This window comes from Gobio gobio (assembly GCF_949357685.1).
Source record: "Gobio gobio genome assembly, chromosome: 2".
In the NCBI taxonomy this organism is placed as follows: domain Eukaryota; kingdom Metazoa; phylum Chordata; class Actinopteri; order Cypriniformes; family Gobionidae; genus Gobio; species Gobio gobio.
This window is the reverse complement of record NC_137098.1, coordinates 16,613,959-16,634,666: the sequence shown is the minus strand read 5'-3', so window position 1 is coordinate 16,634,666 and position 20,708 is coordinate 16,613,959. Positions and strand designations below refer to the sequence as shown.

Sequence of the window (20,708 nt, the reverse complement as noted above, 5' to 3'; positions counted from 1 at the left end):
TCTACTCTGCTCTTATTGGTCAGATTGCCCAGTCAGTTGAGTTTGGTCTACTCTGCTCTGATTGGTCAGATTGCCCAGTCAGTTGTGTTTGATCTACTCTGCTCTGATTGGTCAGATTGCCCAGTCAGTTGTGAGATGGCGGCGCGAGTCTCTCCAGATTCTGCAATTTTGCGGTATTTTTCCTGTTCTTCTCGGGTCTGTTCGCACAGAACAGTTGTGCCTTTACATCGTACACCCGCGCTGAGCTTTTGGATATTGGTTTGCGAATTTCCGACAGTTTTATGGACAATCTACAACTCCTTCCTGAGATCGCTAAGACACCGGTGACTCTGCACTCTACCCGGCCGGGCGGAAGTGCACGCAGACGGCGGCGTGATCGTAAACAAAGGCGAGGGAGACGTGGAGGAACGCGTGCTAAGCTAACGCTTACTCCTCATCGGCTCTCTTTACCCAGCATTTTCCTTGCCAATGTACGGTCGCTAGTGAACAAAATGGAGGAGATTCGACTCAGCATCACACACAGTAAGAAACTTTTAAACTGTAACGTCCTAATATTCACGGAAACCTGGTTAAACAGCGGAATACCGGACACCGCTATCGAGCTAGCGGGACGCCACACACTCCGGGCGGATAGAACATTAGATGGCTCTGGGAAGAGCAGAGGGGGTGGATTGTGCATTTATATTAACAAAGCTTGGTGCACAAACTCTGCTATTGTTGGGAGTCATTGTTCAGCTAACCTGGAGTTTCTCATGGTTAAATGTAGACCGTTTTATCTACCGCGGGAGTTCACCTCCACTATTATCACAGCAGCCTATATTCCACCCGATGCTGATGCCAAGCTTGCTATGAAAGAACTTCACGCAGCCATCAGTAAACAACAGACTGATCACCCGGAAGCTGCGTTTATTGTTGCAGGTGACTTTAATCACTCAAACTTAAAGTCAGTGCTACCCAAGTTTCACCAGCATGTTTCCTGCCACACCAGAGGAAACAAAACCTTAGACCATGTTTACACAAACATGGCCGGAGCTTACGTTGCGACACCCCTCCCCCACCTGGGACAGTCAGACCACCTCTCTTTGTTTCTCAGACCCAAATATTCACCCCTCATCAACCGCGTGAAGCCATCAATGAAAACCATCAAGGTGTGGCCTGCGGGGGCAGACTCCACACTCCAGGAAAGGTTTCTAAACACAGACTGGAGTATGTTTGCTTCTCAAGCCACCAGTGGCGCTCACACGGACATTGACTCCTACACCTCCTCAGTATTGGATCATATCAATACCACCATCGACAGTGTTACAACCCAGAAACAGATCACCACATACCCAAATCAGAAGCCTTGGATGAACAGGGAAGTACGACTCCTGCTGAAGTCACGCAATACTGCCTTCAGATCAGGAGATGCACAAGCCTACAGCGCATCCAGGGCAAACCTGAAGAGGGGCATCAAAAAGGCCAAGCACTGCTACAAGCTTAAGATTGAGGGTCACTTTTCCAACTCTGACCCTCGACGCATGTGGCAGGGCATCCAGGCCATCAGTGACTACAAACCCCCCCACTCCACCCCCGCAGCCACTGATGTCAACTTCCTGAATGAGCTAAATTACTTTTATGCTCGTTTTGAAAGAGACAACAGAGAAACTGCCACCAAGCTCAAACCCTCAGCTGACCACCCACCAATCACACTCTCCACCACAGATGTCTGCAAGGCACTGAGCCGGATCAGCGCGCACAAGGCTGCTGGACCAGACAACATCCCTGGACGTGTGCTCAGGGCATGTGCGGAGCAGCTCGCTGGGGTTTTTACAGACATTTTCAACCTGTCTCTCGCCCAAGCAGCTGTACCATCATGCTTTAAACGCACTTCCATTGTGCCAGTGCCGAAACACTCCAGCCCGAGGTGCCCTAATGACTACCGCCCTGTAGCACTCACACCCATCATTATGAAGTGCTTTGAGCGGCTGGTCCTGGAACACCTAAAAGACTCTATACCATCCACATTGGACTCACACCAGTTTGCCTACCGCAGCAATAGGAGCACAGAGGATGCCGTTTCCATGGCACTGCACTCTGTGCTCACCCATCTGGACAGTAAAAACACTTATGCACGCATGCTGTTTGTTGACTTCAGCTCAGCATTCAACACTGTCATCCCATCCAAGTTAATTGCCAAACTTGGAGACCTGGGCATCAACACTTCAATGTGTAACTGGATTTTGGACTTCCTAACTGACAGACCCCAGAATGTTCGATCAGGATCCACCTGCTCCACATCCATCACTCTTAACACTGGTGTACCACAGGGCTGTGTGCTAAGTCCGTTTCTCTACTCCCTCTTCACCTCCGACTGCAAGCCTGTGTATGGAACTAATTCCATCGTCAAGTTTGCGGACGACACTACGGTGATTGGTCTCATCAGCAACAACGATGAGACTGCCTACAGGGAAGAGATCCAGCACCTGGCCACATGGTGCGCTGATAATAACCTGCTCCTCAACACCACCAAAACGAAGGAGCTCATTGTGGACTTCAGGAAGGAGTCAAGAGGCACACACGACACCATCCACATCAATGGAATGGCTGTTGAGCGTGTCTCCAGTTTCAAGTTCCTGGGGACCCACATCTCGGCGGACATGTCGTGGACGACCAACACCTCCAGCCTGGTCAAGAAGGCTCACCAGCGCCTCTTCTTCCTGAGGACACTGAGGAAGAATCAGCTCTCCTCGGCTATCCTGGTGAACTTCTACCGCTGCGCAATAGAAAGCATCCTGACCAACTGTGTGGCAGTGTGGTATGGGAGCTGCTCTGTTGCGGAGCGCAAGGCACTGCAGCGGGTGGTGAAAACTGCCCAGCGCATCACAGGGACTCCACTGCCTGCCATCGAACACATCCAGAGGAAACGCTGTCTGCATCGAGCTCGCAGCATCCTCAAGGACTCCTCTCACCCAGCACACAGACTGTTTTCTCTCCTGCCCTCCGGCAGGCGTTTCAGGATCCACCGGACCAGGACCAGCAGACTTAAGAACAGTTTTTTCCCCAGAGCTGTCTCTTTATTGAACTCAAACCCCCGTTGATCCACTTCCCTCATAAACTGATAACTCTCCTACCTCACATCTGCCTTCACTTTGTTATTTGCACTACTGACTGTTTATTACAGTAACAACTGTTTACTTATGCATTCTGCACCACCATACCGTAACTGGATTATGCTCTTCTGCACTGCCGACTGTATTTACAGTAACAATGTTTACATTTGCATTTTGCACCGTACTTCTAACTGGAATATGCAACCACTTTCCACTGCACTTTTACACTTTCTTTCGGATAGCTCTGTCCATAATTTATTGTACTAACTTAATCCACTGCTATATTCCTCATATTAGCCTAACATATTATTGTATACCTCTAACTGTAAAATTCTGTTCAAGTAATAACCGTCTGTATATTTATTCATAGTACATAGTCACCTGTAAATTCTGTTTATAGTAATAGCCATCTGTATATTTATTCATAGTACATATTCACCTGTAAATTCTGTTTATAGTAATAGCCATCTGTATATTTATTCACTGTATATATTCATCTGTAAATTCAGTTCTACTTATAGTAATAACCATCTCTCTACTTATACATATTTATATATATTCAGAACATTTTTATGTCCTGCACTTACGCAACCATTGTATATATCCTGCACTTGCTGCTATTGCACTTCTGGTTAGACCTAAACTGCATTTCGTTGCCTTGTACTTGTACTTGTGTAATGACAATAAAGTTGAATCTAATCTAATCTAATCTAATCTAATTTGTCTACTCTGCTCTGATTGGTCAGATTGCCCAGTCAGTTGTGATTGTTCTACTCTGCTCTGATTGGTCAGATTGCCCAGTCAGTTGTGATTGTTCTACTCTGCTCTGATTGGTCAGACGGCCCAGTCAGTTGCGATTGGTCTACTCTACTTTTACATTCACAAACAGCTATATTACAAAATACATAAAAGGTAATATTCAAGAAATTTTATTTTAAATTTTAAATAAAAAGAAAGTATTGTGCAAAAGTTTCTAGAGTGCTTTTTGGGAGTGAACCCACATACCTGAAGCTTGGCTACACCTTATGCCCATTTCAATTAACAATCACTATTAATGTTGATTAATAGAATACATTTTTAAAAAAGGTTTGTTTCTGTGGAAAAGGCACCATATTCTAGTACTAATAGTACATATTCTAATACTTCACATTGGCCATCTCAAAAGCATGAAAAACAAACTGGTTAATCAAGCTGTGAATAAATTATATACAAAAATAGAGCATAGAACATTCCCCCTTATCTGAAGTGCATGAGTGCTGCAAATCTACACTTTGTTGTTTATGATAGAATTTGTGAGAGTGCAATATTAATTCTTCACTGGTGACTAATGTAAATGCCTCTGATTGGCCATTGCATTCTCAACCGAAAAGTGTGCTTGGTTATAATGTTGTAAACACTATAAAAAACGGTGTAAAAAGCCATTGAGCGGACTTAAAAAAAGTGTCCCAATCAACCTGAATTCACCATGTAGCTGCAATCTTTTCATTCATTTTCACATTTCCCTTTAATACCAACAGTCATTGTTTTTTTTGTGTGCATGGGGATTATTTGTGTACCCGTATCTTGAATTTGGGGAGCATTAATTTCTGACCCTGATCTGCACTAAACTCATACATGGTCGTAGCGACGAAGAATTTTAATCCCTTAGTTTAATTATTCAGAGGCATTGCCCCTGTATTTTGAAATTGGAGGAAACATTTTTCCTCCCATTATGATGCCATTGCCCCAAGCCTTTGTTCATATCGCACACATGGCCTCTCTGCAATCCAATTGATGGACATATGTTGTAGCGATGGAGAACTTTAATCCCTTTTTGGGACACTTACCCACAGCCCCATCTGGAGGGGCGATCTTCATAGGATAGGGGGGCACATGAGCGGTGTCCGGACCGCCGTCTTTACAGGGGCATGTGAATGGAATACGCTCCTGGTTGCAAGCAAACTTGATGAACTTGCTGAGCTCCTCCTGCGTGAACATCTCGAGTGCGGCCCAGAAGAACTCAATGTGCTGGTCGGTCTCCATCAGTCCTACCTGGTACATAGTGTGAGCCTAGATGAACGTGATGAGGAGAATGGGTTTGGTGAGTAAAGTAATAGAGTAAAATAGTACAAATTCCACAGTTGTTGGTAGTATACAAACTGGAGTTTCACAGTCAAATATTTCAGTGTAATGAGTGTAACTAACCAATCTATATATAGAAAATAATTTGGGATGGTCAGTTCTGTCTCTGCACACTCTCTCTTCTAAAACAATTTATGCACAAATCAATATTTCATGCCTAAATGTTTATTTGGTGAGCAACCATATGTAATTTGTGGGTTAATGCAGTGAATTGATCGCAAAATAAACCCCTTCAGGGTGACAAAAGACTTCCTGTCTAGGTTAATGTCATGATAATGACCACTGAATGGTCAAAAAAGGGAAACTGATCATAGTTAAAATGCTTTAAAGTCTTTAAAGGCTCTTTTCTGAAAGAGAAATAAACTTTAGCATACTATACTTAAAAATAATTTAAGTGTAAATTGAATGTAATGTTTTTGGACAATTCATTGCAATTTAATGAAAATGTATTATGGTTTATGCATTTTTTATGCATTTTTTTGGCAGACGCTTTTATCCAAAGCGACTTACAGTGCCCTTATTACAGGGACAATCCCCCTGGAGCAACATGGAGTAAAGTGCCTTGCTCAAGGACACACTGGTGGTGACCACTGGGATCAAACCAGCAACCTTCTGCGTATCAGTTCCATGGTTTAACCCACTGGACCACCATCTCACATGGTTTAAATGAATATTAAATGCAATTAGCGGAATTTATGCACTTATCTAGGACTTAAGTACATCTTTAAATGTAATTTCATAATTATTTATATTTTCTCTGAAATATAGTTAAAACATACTGCCGAATGTACAGACAATAATTTATGATAAAATATACTCTTTTGTATTTTCTATTGACATTAGAAAAGTCCTTTCTATTGAAACTTGTATTTAAATATATTTGTAATGATGAAGCTGCAATTTAGAAAATGTAAAATATATTAAATAATAAAATATATTAAAAAAACACACTACAGTTAAAATTATAATCAAGTACTTTATGTCACAACTGTTTTGATTTGATTTCACGGTCGTTTTCATGTTTCCCTGTTCCTCTCATGTGATTTTACCATTTGGTTCCTTAGTACATGCGTCATGTTCTCATTGGTTTATTGTCTTGTTATCAGTCCTGTCTTTTCATTGGTTCATGTTCTTTAGTTCCAACTCGTCATTGGTTGTTGTTGTCTTGTGTTTCCCCTTGTCCATGTATTTAAGCCCTCATGTTTGCCGGGTTCTTTGTCAAGTATTGTTGTTTGTGTATTTTGCTGTTGAAGAGTTAGTTTATGTTCTGTTCTAAGTCTATTTTAGTTTGTTCCCTTTTTTTATGCAAATAAACTGCACATGGATTCACTACTTGCCTACAGTGGACTAATGTTACACTTAACACGTGCTTTGGAATGTTAGTCAACACATCAAATTAAGTGGACTTCTTTAAAGTATTACAAAAGAATGATAAAATATAATGCTTTAAATGTCCAACTAAAAGTTTGACTTTAATTACAATTATAAAGTGCACTTTTTAAAGGTATATTTAAGTGTGTTAAGAAACAGTATTAAAGTGTACTCTCTTTAAGTGGCCTTTTAATTCATTATTATAATATTATCAGCAAGAATAGTAAAAAAATAAAAAAATAAATACATTTGATGTACACTACAAGTGCACATTCAGTACAATTAAGCACACTTTTCAAGTCTAAGATAAAGGCAAGATTTTTTTTTTAAAGGTGCCATGTGTAATATTTATAAGGATCTATTGACAGAAATGCAATATAATAAATATAACTGTTTTCAGTGGTGTATAAAGACCTTACAAAATGAATCGTTATGTTTTTATTACCTTAGAATGAGCCATTTCTATCTAAATACACTGCGATCCCCCTTACAGTGAAGTCATCATTTTGCGCCGCCATGTTTCTACAGTAGCCCTAAACGGACAAACTTCTCGACATCGCACTAGCTACTCTCTGCTGTCTCAGATTACATTTTTGACCTGTGTCAGCCACCGTAGCTTCTCCATGTGCTTCGAAAGGGAGGGTTGAGCGGTGGGCGGTTGTGACCTCACCACTAGATGCCACTAAAATTTACACAGTGCACCTTTAAATAAAAGACAGAAGTAGAGGAGATTGTTCTGAGCATGAGTTCAGCGGTTCACAGTGATTTCACCTTGAGGAACTCCAGGTTGATGTCCGGCAGGCCGCATGTGCGCAGCTCCATCTCTGCAGGGCTCAGTAAGGTCAGTAGCTGCAGTGGTATGATGGAGCCCAGACCAGCACGCACAGCCGACATGCACTCCACATTCTGCAGCTCTCGCAGGCGTAAATCACGCACCGCTCGCACGTACATTTCTTTATTCTCCCAGCTGAACAAACACACATATACTATATGTATTAGATCAGGCATTCTCAACCCTGGTCCTCGAGGCCCACTGTCCTGCAGAGTTTAGCTCCAACCTTGATCAAACACACCTGAAACGGCTAATTAAGCTCTTCAGTATTACTAGAAAGCTAAAGGCAGGAGAGTTTGATCAAGGTTGGAGCTAAACTCTGTAGGACAGTGGGCCTCGAGGACCAGGGTTGAGAACCCCTGCATTAGATCATTTGATCTATCTGTTAACTTTACAACACATTCAAGAAGCGTTTAACGTTTATTGATTCGGCAATGCCTACAATAAAACATTCAGTTTTTGGGTCTAATATGAAATAAAATGTAAGCTTCATGAACAGTATTATATAAATTGGTGAATGGGTCCTACCTGACAGCGATGTCACGACCACCATGACACAGCTCCACCTCCTCTCCAGTCATAGTGATGTAGGTGAATGTGCAGCAGGGACGACTTGGTGAATCAGGACTCTCGCCCAAGTGGCTCTGCGACGATACATCAGCACATAGCGCTTCCAGCTCCGCTTCATCGGCCAACTGAGAAGACAATAGAACAAGGCAAATGGTTCAGGGTTAAAGCGGAAGGTGAAAAATAAGTCGTCACCTTTATTTGTATAGCGCTTTATACAATACAGATTGTTTCAAAGCATCTTTACAGTAATAACAGATTACAGTTCAGCTGAAGTCAGTTCAGTGTTGATTCAGTTCTGTTGTAAAGATCATCAATAATTCAATTAGTTCATTTCACCTATAAAGCTGTTCTGCAAAAAATGAAGTAAAGAAGTACTTATTATGGAAATAATCGTTTTTAAAAGAATATAGTAAGGTGAAAACTGAATGTAACGTTTTCAGACAATTAACTGCATGTTAAGTTCAATTAAATTAAAATGTATTATAGTTTACATTTATATTTAATGCAAACAGCTGAAGGTAGATATTATTGATGAAATCCAATAGCTCTCTGACCCCTCCATAGACAGCAATTTAATTAACACTTTCAATGCCCAGAAAGGTAAGAAAGACACAGTGGTTCAACCTTAATTTTATGAAGCGTCAATAATACTTTTTGTGCGCAAAAACAACTTTATTCAACAATTTCGTTCAAGCCTGTGTCAGTTCTCCTACGTTGTAAACAGTGCAGTGCTTTCGAGTTCTGAGCACCACGACGCATGTGTGGGATGATGATGCGGGAGCTGCACTGTTTTTACAACGTAAACTGCGTACGAGACTGGCACAGGCTAGAACGAAATTGTTTAAAATACGCTATTTTTGTTTGATTTTAAGCACAAAAAGTATTCTCATTGCTTCATAAAATTAAGGTTGAAACACTGGAGTCACATGGACTATTTTAATGATATTTTTCCTACCTTTACCTGAAAGTTTTAATTACATTGCTGTCTATGGAGGGGTCAGAGAGCTCTCCGATTTCATTAAAAATAAGTAAATTTGTGTTCCGAAGATGAACGAAGGTCTTATGGTGCGCTCAGATGTATCGTACAGCTCCTGGTATCCACATATGATTTTGTCCTCATTGTTGTCACTACTAGAGCAAGCTCCTGATTGGTTAATGTGGCACGAATATCGGCCAAAGTTCAGATTTTTCAACTTGCTCGATTTGCGCGAATTAGGTGGCGGGAATTGAGCGTTTCGGCCGCTTGATGCGCGAAACGTCAAACGTCAAAATGTTCAAACGTCCAACTACTTTCATTTTTGCGAATTCATTTTACTTTCATTTTTGCGAATAAGCGCAAGTCGCGTCTGGTGTGAACATACAGTTACAGGTTTGGAACAACATGAGGGTGAGTAAGTAATGACAGAACTTTCATTTTTGGGTGAACTAACCCTTTAAGCTGCCTCTTATTTCGTTAATATATTATCTAAAAATAGTTTTTTAAAACTAAAATGTACACTGAATACAATCAAGCACACTGTTTTTTACAAGGGTATAGAAGTGATAAATGCAGAAACATAATCCTGGGATAGTAAAACCAATGACATAATTGTGGTCAATGTCAAACTCACTCCAGAGATGAAAAAATAAAGAAATCACATTTCACTTAAAGAAAGGCTATTCATTGTATAATATTAATTATAACTTACATTCTCAAACTTCTTAATGTGGCTGTATGTGAGCAGGTCCGCTTCTCGAAAGTCAGATTCTGGGTCCAGTGCCTCGCCGACCAGACCTTTCCAGAAGGAGCTGAGCAGATCCAAAGGCAGAGGTACATCTGCCCGGATAGCAATACCAAGCATTTGGCCAAAGAAATTCAGTAGCTGCTCTTCAGCATAAGTAATGGGGCACGGTGTCAGAATGTACTTCCCCTGCAACACACCCACAACAAAAGTCAATCTGTGTTCACATGTGCCAGCATACTTTAGCCAGTGATGGGAATAACGGCGTTATAGATAAATGGCGTTACTAACAGAACTCTTTTTTTCAGTAACGAGTAATCAAACGAATTACTGTTTCTCCCGTTACAACGCCGTTAGCGTTCCTGAGAAAAAAACGCGGAGTTACTATAATTGAGCTCACTGAAGAGCTTTTCATCCAAACTGGCTCTCAGTCAGTCGGACCTGCAACGTTTTTCTGGTTGGTGTGTGTGTGCGTGCGGGCGTGCATGCCATACGTGTTGGGGGGTGGGTTGGGTTGGTACATATAACTGATGATGATTGGTGAGTGGGAGACAAGGTTGATAGGTTGAGGTCACACACACACACACACACACACACACACACACACACACACACACACACACACACACACACACACACACACACACACACACACACACACACACACACACACACACACACACACACACACACACACACGTACACACACACACACACCTATGACACACGCATATGCACAGTCACACACACCAAGTCCAACGATTTCAAAAGGTAGCTTTCGCAAACTGGAAGTATAAGCGCTACTTTTCCCTCGTTGAGGTGAAAGGTAAGAATGTTTATGAAATGTGCAACTTATGCCCAGGAAGAAAGAGTCTCTCCACGTCGGTGGCAAGTAATTCTAATCTAATGAAGCCTCACATCATCACATGCCGTACCAAAATTAGTGGCTAAAAACCCAGGTGATAACGTGAGCTCCACTACCAAAGGAGTTGTATAGTACTGATAATATTTACACAATATTTACACTATAGTAGGTCTACTGATAATATTTACAATAAATGTATTGAATTTGATAGGTGTCTCTCACATTGTCCCACAACAACATTACAATAGTGTACATTAATGTACAAAGTTTTATAATAATAATGTATTCTATTTAGTGTCCAATTCATTCATTTAACATATTTAATATTGGGGGCATCCAAGTTTTGAAGAAAAAAAAAAAAATAGTAACTCAGTAGTTACTTTCCCTTGTAATTAGTTACTTTTATAATGATGTAACTCAGTTACTATTTGTAAGAAGTAACTAGTAACTATAACTAATTACTTTTTTAAAGTAACGTGCCCAACACTGACTTTAGCACAAAGAAAGGTGGAAAAATGAACAGATCAAACCTTATTGCGATTTGCTGCAGCACTGGGGCAAGGGAGGAGCAGTGAGAGCGCCGAACTTTGCAGCTCCTTACAGACTTGCCACAAGAAATGCCTGAATGATCCACCTGAGCAAATATGACGTAAGAAACATAAACTGGAGTCAAGTCAGTGTTGCTATTAACCAAAACTTTAGTTTTCGTAAATGGAAATAAAGCTGGAATAGAACAAAATATAAATATTAGATGAAAAGTTGAAATGAATTAAGTTTGAGTTGAAGTAGTATTCAAATTACTAAAACTAAACTGAAATAAAATAGAAATATTAAAATAAAATAAAAAAAAAGTTGCCTTTTCAACAGAACAAACTGAAATTCAATAAGTTTAAGTACTCAGATTATGAAAACTAAAACAATAATTGAAATAAATCTGTAATAAAATAGAAATATTAGATTCAATATTTCAGCTTAAACAACTTAACATACAATTTTGAAAAGTTGCCTTTGCAACTAACTGAAATAAAATAAGTTAAAGTACTAAAATTACTAAAACTACAACTGAATTAAAATAAAGGCAAATCAAAATATTTAAAAAAGCCATAAATATGACCAAAAAATCATAATACAATAAAAAAGGTAATTCAAAATATTAATAATAGTATATAAATAATACAAAAATACTTCACCCAACACTAGTCATGCCATTATAAGAAAAAAAAACTGTATATCACACAATAGGAACAGTTGTTATGTTGGAACAGTGATTCTGATTTAGTGTTTGCGTGAAAGCGGTGTGTAACACTGACTGGTTCCATGGACCTCCTCCCCGGTGAAGCGGATGTTGAAAGCATAGGTGGGGTCTCCTCCACTGGCTATCCGCACACACAGCTGAGACGACGGGACACATGACAGCTGGCGTGCAGCCTGGCAGAAGTACGTGTTCTCTGCTGCACGCATCTCACCTGTAATAGACGGGTGTAAGTGTGAAGAACTGATAGTACAAACCCATCTTCTGAGTGAGTGATGCTTCATTCGCTTTACCTCCCACTATCTCCAGCGGATCGAGTGTGATCTCAGGGGCAGCGTGGTCCGCAGTCCGCTGTACTGTTGCGTTCAGCACCCTGTTCATAACAGTCACTTTGGTGTCGTAAAAAATCAGGCCTAAAAAAATGAAATAAAGTGGAAAAACGATTTACTGAGCCTTGTTAAAAAAAAAGTGCGCTTAATAGTTTTGAATGTGCACTTGTAGAGTACTTCAAATCTTAAAAGCATATTTTTAAAAACTGTACTTGCAGATAATATAATATTAATGAAAAAAGGCTTACTTAAGAGTACACTTTCATGACCTTCTTAACACATTTAAGTACACTTTTTAATAATGTACAATTAAAAGTTGTACTTAAAAGTACATTTTAAATAATTTAAAATCAAGTATTAATAATCTTTTGCTGTGCTTTAAAGAAATGTTGATGTGTTTGGAGTCTATGGCAGCCCATAGAACCGCTTGCGGGAAAGTTATGAAATTTGGCACACAAATAGATGATAGTCCCAACTGTAACTACAGCAAATTTGGAGTTTCTAACTCAATCCCTCTAGCGCCACCACCTGTCCAAAGTTGCACTCATGTTTATGCTAATACATTTTGAACCCTAAGGGCTAGAAACAATTTTTTTTTCGATTCGATTGCACCCAATGACGTCATTTTCCGTCATGAAAATTTCCCGCCATTTTGAATTTTCCAAAAAAATCAACTTTTTCTAACTCCTCCTAGGCCGTTGTTTCGATTTTCCCAAAAATTGAACCAGAACATCTTCAGACCATGCTGACAAAAAGTGAAGGAATTCAAATCGATTTCTCAAACCGTTTTCGAAAAACCCACAAACAAATTTTACGTATCGCTTGCGAAAATAGACATAAGACTGTATCTCCACAACGCTTTATCGTATTCAGACCAAACTTGGGTCATGCCGAGAACATAAAAACCAATTTTGCCATATTCATCTTGTTATTTGCTAAAAACCTACTTTTTCAAACTCTTCCTAGACCGTTTGTCCGATTTTCACCAAAATCTAATCGTATCATCTTCAGACCGTGCCGACAAAAAGTTATGGATTTTGCGTCGATAGATTAAACCGTTTTTGTATACTGCAGCAACGAAGTTGAGGCATGATGCCAAAATGACTCTTGAGGCTGTATCTCAGCAATGCTTTGACATATTGACACCAAACTTTGCATGTGTCATTGTTCCCTTATTCTGACCACACCACATCAATTTCGTAAATCTGCCACCTATTGGTCAAAATTGATAAACCACTAAATCATATTATTAGTGACTCTATATATGATATTTCAGCCATTTTGCCTAAAATCATCTTAAACTGTATAATTGCTCATTGTTGCAGTTGGTCTGACACTCTCAGCCACGTTGGCATGTCTTGTCATCTTATTTGCGCTGGGCCTGTGTATTGCTGCTTGCAGCTATATTTACAAATATATTCAAAAACATGACCTACAAGTTTGACATTAAAGTATATTTTAGTTTACCATAAATGCTTGTCAGCACATTCGGCAGTTCACTTTAACTAACCTTTTTGTACTTTTCTATTTAGGAACTAACGAAACAATCCTGTACAAAAAGTCTAGTGTGCCTTTTTTGGATGACTGACCTTTGGCCTCGCACAGAAGGGTCGCTATGCTGTTTTGATAGGTTTGCGTCAGCCTTAGCTCTACTAATGGCAGGAAGAAGCTCTCCAATGTGCTGTTGAGTGACTGCAGTAAAGCAAACCTCAGTCGCAAACTCTCAACTGGAACACCTGTGTGATCAGAATTACATTCAATGTATATCCGGATTAAAAACTTGGCGACTGTACAATCTGCAATTTGCATGAAAACATCTCACAATCCAAATCTAAAAGCATAACGCAATATGGAGATGGACTTGCCTAATAAGCATCCGACTTGGGGATCAATGGCATCCTTGGCGTCGACGTAAACTTCATGTGGATGTAGCCGGGCAGGTGTGATGGCCAGATGTCGGCAGAGGCGATTCACAAACTGGACCAATGCAAAGTCCATCTCGAAGGTCCATTTTCTACTGGCTTTTTGAGCATGACGGGAGTCGATGCATGTACATCTAAAACAAGAACAAGTCCTTTATAATGACACCACTGAGATCTTCAGAGTTACATTCATTATTCTAGTCATTAAAAAAGACTATTCCAAAACTCCATTGTTAGTTTATTCAGAAACTAGAACAAGAGACCTGCAAAAACATGTACGTAGCAGTATGGAGTTTTGAGATGGGATTCACAAAAACATGGCATTATGCTTTTTCATATAGTATGTACTATAGCTGTTGGTGAACGTCAAAGGTCAGCAAAGTATCTAAGATCAAAGTGCATGATGAATGGAGTCATTGCCTCCCAAAAGAATTAACCAATTCTGAACTGCTTGAAACGAGTGATCAGTAGCTAGAGTCTTACTTCATCCATGAACCTATGCAGGTTTGCAACAAATTTGCATTAATGCCAGCCTATGGTCTTCATCGGCTGCCAGCGAACAATGTCTACTTTGACACACCCTCAAACACTGTAGTTGTAGCTGAGGACTGGAAGAGTTTGGTTTGTGTTGTCGACATGTCAACACAAGATGCAGGTTTTAGCGCTCTTTGCATGCACTTCCAAAAAAGATGAGGACTGAGGATTCGGGCTCGCATTGATTCGGTAAAACAGACACCATCGTTACGACTTGTGTCACTGTCTATACAAGTGCTAAGGGAGCTCTAGAGCTGAAATTCAGATATGGTAATGGGAGTTTGCTTATCTTAAGAAATTACTTAATTTATTTCCTAAGAAGATTTTTGTGAATCTCTCCCATTCTATAAAAGCAGCCCTGTGAAGGTACAAACCTTTCAAAGTGCAGGTCATAACCGCATGCTAGGATTGCACGCCAAACACTGCGAATATCCTGCTTGGCTCTGTCTAGAGTAAACTTGTGGAAACCTTCCAGGGTCAAAAATTTCTCTTCTGGTACTACTGGAACAGAGGAAAGTTAAAATGTTAAGATATAGGAGAAACAAATCAAAGAGCAATAAATAAAATATCAAATAAATTTACATTAAATGAAAATAGCTGAACCTTTTTGACCTACTTCTGTAAGACAAAAGTACATCTTTATATGTAATTTCTAGTGCTGGGGAAAAATTAATTGTGATTAAATCGCATCCAAAATAAAAGTGTTTACGTTATACATGTGTGTGTACTGTGTGTGTGTATATATATATATATATATATATATATATATATATATATATATATATATATATATATATATATATATATATATATATATATATATATATATATATATATATATATATATATATATATATATATATATATATATATATATATATATATATATATATATATATATATATATATATATATATATATATATATATACACACACACACACACACACACACACACACACACACACACACACACACACACACACATACATACATACATACATACATGATCAATTATATATACAGTATTTTTTGGATGTGATCACAATAATTTTTTTCCCCAGCACAAGTAATTTCATAATTACCTCTGTGGTCTTTGAATTATAGTTAAAGTGTACTGGAAAATGTACTGGCAAGCATTTATGGTAAACTAAAATATGCTTTAATGTTATTTCTATTGAAGCTTGTAGTTCATGAATTTACATTTATTTGTAATTACAAATGGTGAAGTTGCAATTTAGCACATTTAAAATATATTCAGTTGATGTAATATTGAATAACAAAACAGTTTATTATCATGGACCGTACATGTGCTTTACATGTTCTTTAATAGGTTCAAAATAAGCGTACTTATTTAAAGCATGACAAAAGATTAATAAAACATGATTTAAAAGTGCACTTAAGTGGCCTTTTATTTCATTAATATTATATAATCTGAAAGTACAGTTTATTAAAAGTATACTTTTAAGGTTTTAAAGTACACATTCAAATTAATTCAATGCACTTTTTCATAAGGTAACCATGTACTAGGGTACTATGCTAATTTGTACAGAAACAAATCAGAAAATCAAGAATGTTATAGTAGTAACCTTCAAGCTTTTTGGCAGGAGACTTTTCAGGGTCTTTTTCATCAGGCTTGGTCTTCTCTGGAGATTTTGGCTTGAGGACTGTTTTTTTCTCACTTAGCACAGTTCTGGAGAAACACCATTTACCATGTTGGGAGAATGTAAACATTTAAACATGATCGTAACTTTATTATGTATTTAAGGTAAGGGATGCTTGCATTAGATAAAATGTGATTTAAAATGTTAAATAAATTCACTATAAAAACTGTTTAGTTTTTGGTGGTTAACCAAGTTGAAGGACTAAAAAAATGACCGGAATGAGCCTAATGTTAGTACTCACCTAACACTGTTTAGCATGGACTTCTCTTTGGTCTGGGGTTTGGTGATGGGTCTTTTTGTGCTGACCACTTTGCCCTGGTGCTGCTCTTTGCCAGCCTTGCTGTGCTTGTTCTTGTTGGGCTTTGCTGTGCCATATTTACGGAGAATCTGCATACATAATTACCAAGATTTTAATAATTTCTACTTTGGCCCAGTCAAGAATTTTGTCTGTTCAACTGTTTCCTAAAAATGATGTAATAGTATAGTAACACAAAGGTGTGGATGTAACAGACCATTTAATTGTAATGAAATAAATAAATATATATAGTATCATATATGTGTAGATTACATCTAGATACAGTGCCCTCCACAATTATTGGCACCCCTGTTTAAGATATGGTCGTGGACTTCTAAAAATTCTCCTTTTTTTTAAACAACATAGAACCCAAATGCAAAAAAAGAGAAAAATCCAACCTTTCATTTAAGTACATTAATTTGTTGGTAAAAAAAAAAAAAAAAACGTGTCCCACAATTATTGGCACCCCTAACAATTCCTCTGAATTACATTTTTTTTTTTTTTAAATATATTTTTCTGTCGTTGCTAAAGTTGGTCAGGGTATCTGAAACTTTTAATTAGTAATTCATGACTTCCTGTTTCCCTGGGGTATAAATATGAGTGACACAGAGGCCTAATTCTCCTACCCATTTGTCAACATGGCAAAGACAAGAAAACACACCATTCAAGTAAGGCAGATATGTGTCGACCTTCATAAGTCAGGCAACGGCTACAAGAAAATAGTCACTCGCCGTAACTTGCCCGTATCTACAGTCAGAGGAATCATTAAGAAGTTTAAAACAACTGGAACAGTGAAAAAAACAAGGCTGGTCTCGCCACAATGCACAGTGAAGTAAAAGTAAAAATTTCCTAAGCTCACTGTCACAGAATTGCATCAAAGAGGTATCATGGGGTCACAAAGTCTCCAAAACAACCATCAGACGCTCTCTACATGCCAACAAGCTGTTTGGGAGGCATGCAAGGAAAAAGCCTTTTCTCACTAACACTCACAAACGTAAACGTCTGGAGTTTGCTAAGCGGTACTGGGACTTCAACTGGGATCGTGTGCTTTGGTCAGATGAAACTAAGATTGATCTTTTTGGCAACAAACACTCTAAGTGGGTCTGGCGTAAAACAAAAGATGAGTATGCCGAAAAGCACCTCATGCCCACGTGAAGTATGGTGGATGATCTGTGATGCTGTGGGCCTGTTTCTCTTCCAAAGGCCCAGGGAACCTTGTTAGGGTGCATGGCATTATGAACGCTTTGAACTACCAGGACATTTTAAATAAAAATCTGATGGCCTCTGCCAGAAAGCTGAAGATGGGTCGTCATTGGGTCTTTCATCAGGATAATGATCCAAAACATGTGGCAAAATCTACACAAAAATGGTTCAGCAGTCACAAACTCAAGGTCCTCCCATGGCCATCTCAGTCCCCAGACCTCACCCCAATCGAAAACCTGTGGGGCGAGCTAAAGAGGAGAGTGCATAAGAGAGGACCCAGGACACTGGATGATCTAGAAAGATTGTGCAAAGAAGAATGGTCAACGATCCCTCTCTCTGTGTTCTCCAATCTTGTGAAATGTTATAGGAGGAGATTAAGTGCTGTCTTGTTGGCAAAAGGGGGTTGTACAAAGTATTAACATCAGGGGTGCCAATAATTGTGGGACACAAGAGTGCAAGTTTTTTTTTTTTCTAAATGTGTGATTTTTTTTACCACCAAAGTAATGTACTTAAATGAAAGGCTGGATTTTTCTCTTTTTTTTGCATTTGGGTTCTATATTATTAAAAAAAAGGGAGAATTTTTAGAAGTCCACGACCACATCTTAAAAAGGGGTGCCAATAATTGTGGAGGGCACTGTATATACATTTTCAGTAATTGTAATGACAGTTTAGCCTGGATGCCAGCCGAACTTAGCCCCACCCACAACATTTGAGCTTGGGAAGTTCGTTCTGGACTTGATCCGTTGTGGAGAAACTATCCCTGAACCAGAGCTGTTCGGACCAATCAAATTGTCAGGGCGGGCTTTAGACGATGATGGACAGATGATAAACAGTAACGTAATCATTCACGTCACCAAAGAGCGATTGTGTTTCCTTCGTTCTAATCCTAAACGGAGAACTTGTTTGTATATGCATTCACCTTTTCTATTTCTCTAAAAAATTATGATTGTGTTGGTAAGTACTCGGTGTATCCTTAAATTCTTAAAACACCAGCAAAGATCGTTTACACTCATCTTCTTCTTCTACTTCTTCCAGCATACGCACAGTTGAGTTCTGTTGACAACTATGCTTCGCTCTGATTGGTTGTAGGTCTATTCAATTGAGTGCAGAGGCATTTTCGCCCCATAATCACAGCCCAATGGAGCAGTATCAGACTCACATTCTGACTAGAATCTGAGTATGACGATGTCAGGCTAATGACAGTTATCAATTATCATTAGAATTTAGCAAAATGCATGTAGAAGACTAACCATATGCATGTAGCGGACTTTATAATTATAATACAAAATAATAAACAGGTTTCATGATCAATTAATACATTTAATATTATTAAATTAATTACTATTCTGAGGACATTACCTGTGTGAGCTGGTCGTCAAGCACCTTCTTGTGAGGCCGTACGTGTGTAAAAAACACATGGAGCAGGTTTCCTGGTGTCTGAGAGTTGATCTGCTCTTTGCTGAGATAAATGTCCGATACTTTCACAGGTTTTGTTGGTATGGGGCTCAGCACTTGCTCTGCATATATGCAGCTCTTAAAGATGTCTGTTAGCACATCACGTGCCCCAGGAACCAGTTTGTCTCCTATAAGCACAAAAACTAATAATGCATCTAACAAACTTGATATAAAATTAAAGCAAACCCTTGCAAAAAGAATCACAGAATTGTGTGTTATTTTAGACTTTCATTCTATGATAAAAAAGCAACCAACCTCTGATAGATTTATCAAGGAAGTACTCTTCAAGAGCAGAACTCCCTTGAGTGTCAAATAAACTCTGATTTACACTTGAGGCGGTGAGGATCTCCTCATTGGTCATTTCCATTAGCTCCTCCTCCCTTTCGAGATTGGAAAGGCCAATGAGATCACTGCTGTTGAAAAGACTGGCCCGAATTTTCTCTACTTGAGCCCGCGCCCTTACCTGTACAGCAAAAGCAAAAACAGTAACATTATTGTATATTTTATTTATTTTTGAAAGGCTGTGAGCAAGATGGAGCAGAACAAGGGAAATGAAGCAAATCTCTGTCTTAAAAGGATAGTTCACCCAAAAATTTTAATTAGCCCCAAAAATGAAAATTAGCCCATGATTTACTCACCCTGAACCCATCCTAGGTGTATATGACTTTCTCTTTCAGACGAATACATTTGGAGTTATTCAAAAATATCCTGGCTCTTCCAAGCATTACAATGGCAGTGAATGGAGGATGAAATATTGAAGCCCATAAAAGTGCATCCATCCATCATAAACGTAATCCACATGGCTCCGGGGGGTTAATAAAGGCCTTCTGAAGTGAAGTTTGTTTAAGAAAAAAAAGAACCCTGACCTGATGCATGACATATTGGCGAACGCGGAAGCGCTGAGGATAGAGCAAAACAAAACAACGGTCACGAATTTGAAGTCTAAAACGAGAATTTTTTTACGAGAAATGCCGGAGGATTTCGATATAAGAGAAGAGGAGCTTGAGTTTGTTGCCCAGCCCTATTTGTTTGAACTGCGAGAGGCATCAAAGTTTATGCTACTCCTACATTGCATCAGGGGTAACTCTTTTGGCGTAAGTCAACTTGCGTAGGCCGCCTGCCAGAAGCTAGTTATTTTAATTTTTAAAGTTTAAAACATGGATATTTGGCTTCAAAATGTCATCCTTCATTCACTGCCATTATAAAGAAGAGCCAGGACATTTTTTAACTCCGATTGTATACGTCTGAAATAAGAAAGTCGTATACACCTAGAATGGCTTGAGGGTGAGTAAATCATGGGGTAATTTTTTTTTTTGGGTGAACTATCCCTTTAACATTGGCCTCAGAATAGTAAGAGCACACACAGTACACTGCGCAAATGCACAGGAACAGTCCATTAAATAAATGAATTTGAAACATGACATGGTTTACCATACTAATAAACTCTTATTTAACCCTAACTATGAACAATAGTAATAATGAT

At 39.0% G+C, this 20,708-nt stretch overlaps 1 protein-coding gene across 2 annotated transcripts in view; it reads right to left on the bottom strand.

The window, feature by feature from the left end:
• Positions 1-20,708, bottom strand: part of hectd4 (HECT domain E3 ubiquitin protein ligase 4) — a 117,859-nt gene that overhangs the window by 6,643 nt on the left and 90,508 nt on the right. Inside the window, exons 62-75 of one of the 2 annotated variants that reach the window (XM_079809909.1) lie at positions 19,481-19,688; positions 19,130-19,353; positions 16,514-16,659; positions 16,198-16,301; positions 14,984-15,110; positions 14,019-14,209; positions 13,743-13,889; positions 12,118-12,237; positions 11,883-12,038; positions 11,103-11,206; positions 9,675-9,896; positions 7,945-8,111; positions 7,356-7,551; positions 4,919-5,141 (exon numbers count right to left, since the gene is read on the bottom strand). In XM_079809909.1, the coding sequence (XP_079666035.1) occupies positions 4,919-5,141; positions 7,356-7,551; positions 7,945-8,111; positions 9,675-9,896; positions 11,103-11,206; positions 11,883-12,038; positions 12,118-12,237; positions 13,743-13,889; positions 14,019-14,209; positions 14,984-15,110; positions 16,198-16,301; positions 16,514-16,659; positions 19,130-19,353; positions 19,481-19,688 (2,335 nt within the window). The remainder of the gene's footprint in view (positions 1-4,918; positions 5,142-7,355; positions 7,552-7,944; positions 8,112-9,674; positions 9,897-11,102; positions 11,207-11,882; positions 12,039-12,117; positions 12,238-13,742; positions 13,890-14,018; positions 14,210-14,983; positions 15,111-16,197; positions 16,302-16,513; positions 16,660-19,129; positions 19,354-19,480; positions 19,689-20,708) is intronic. The other variant, XM_079809910.1, reaches the window with a different exon arrangement.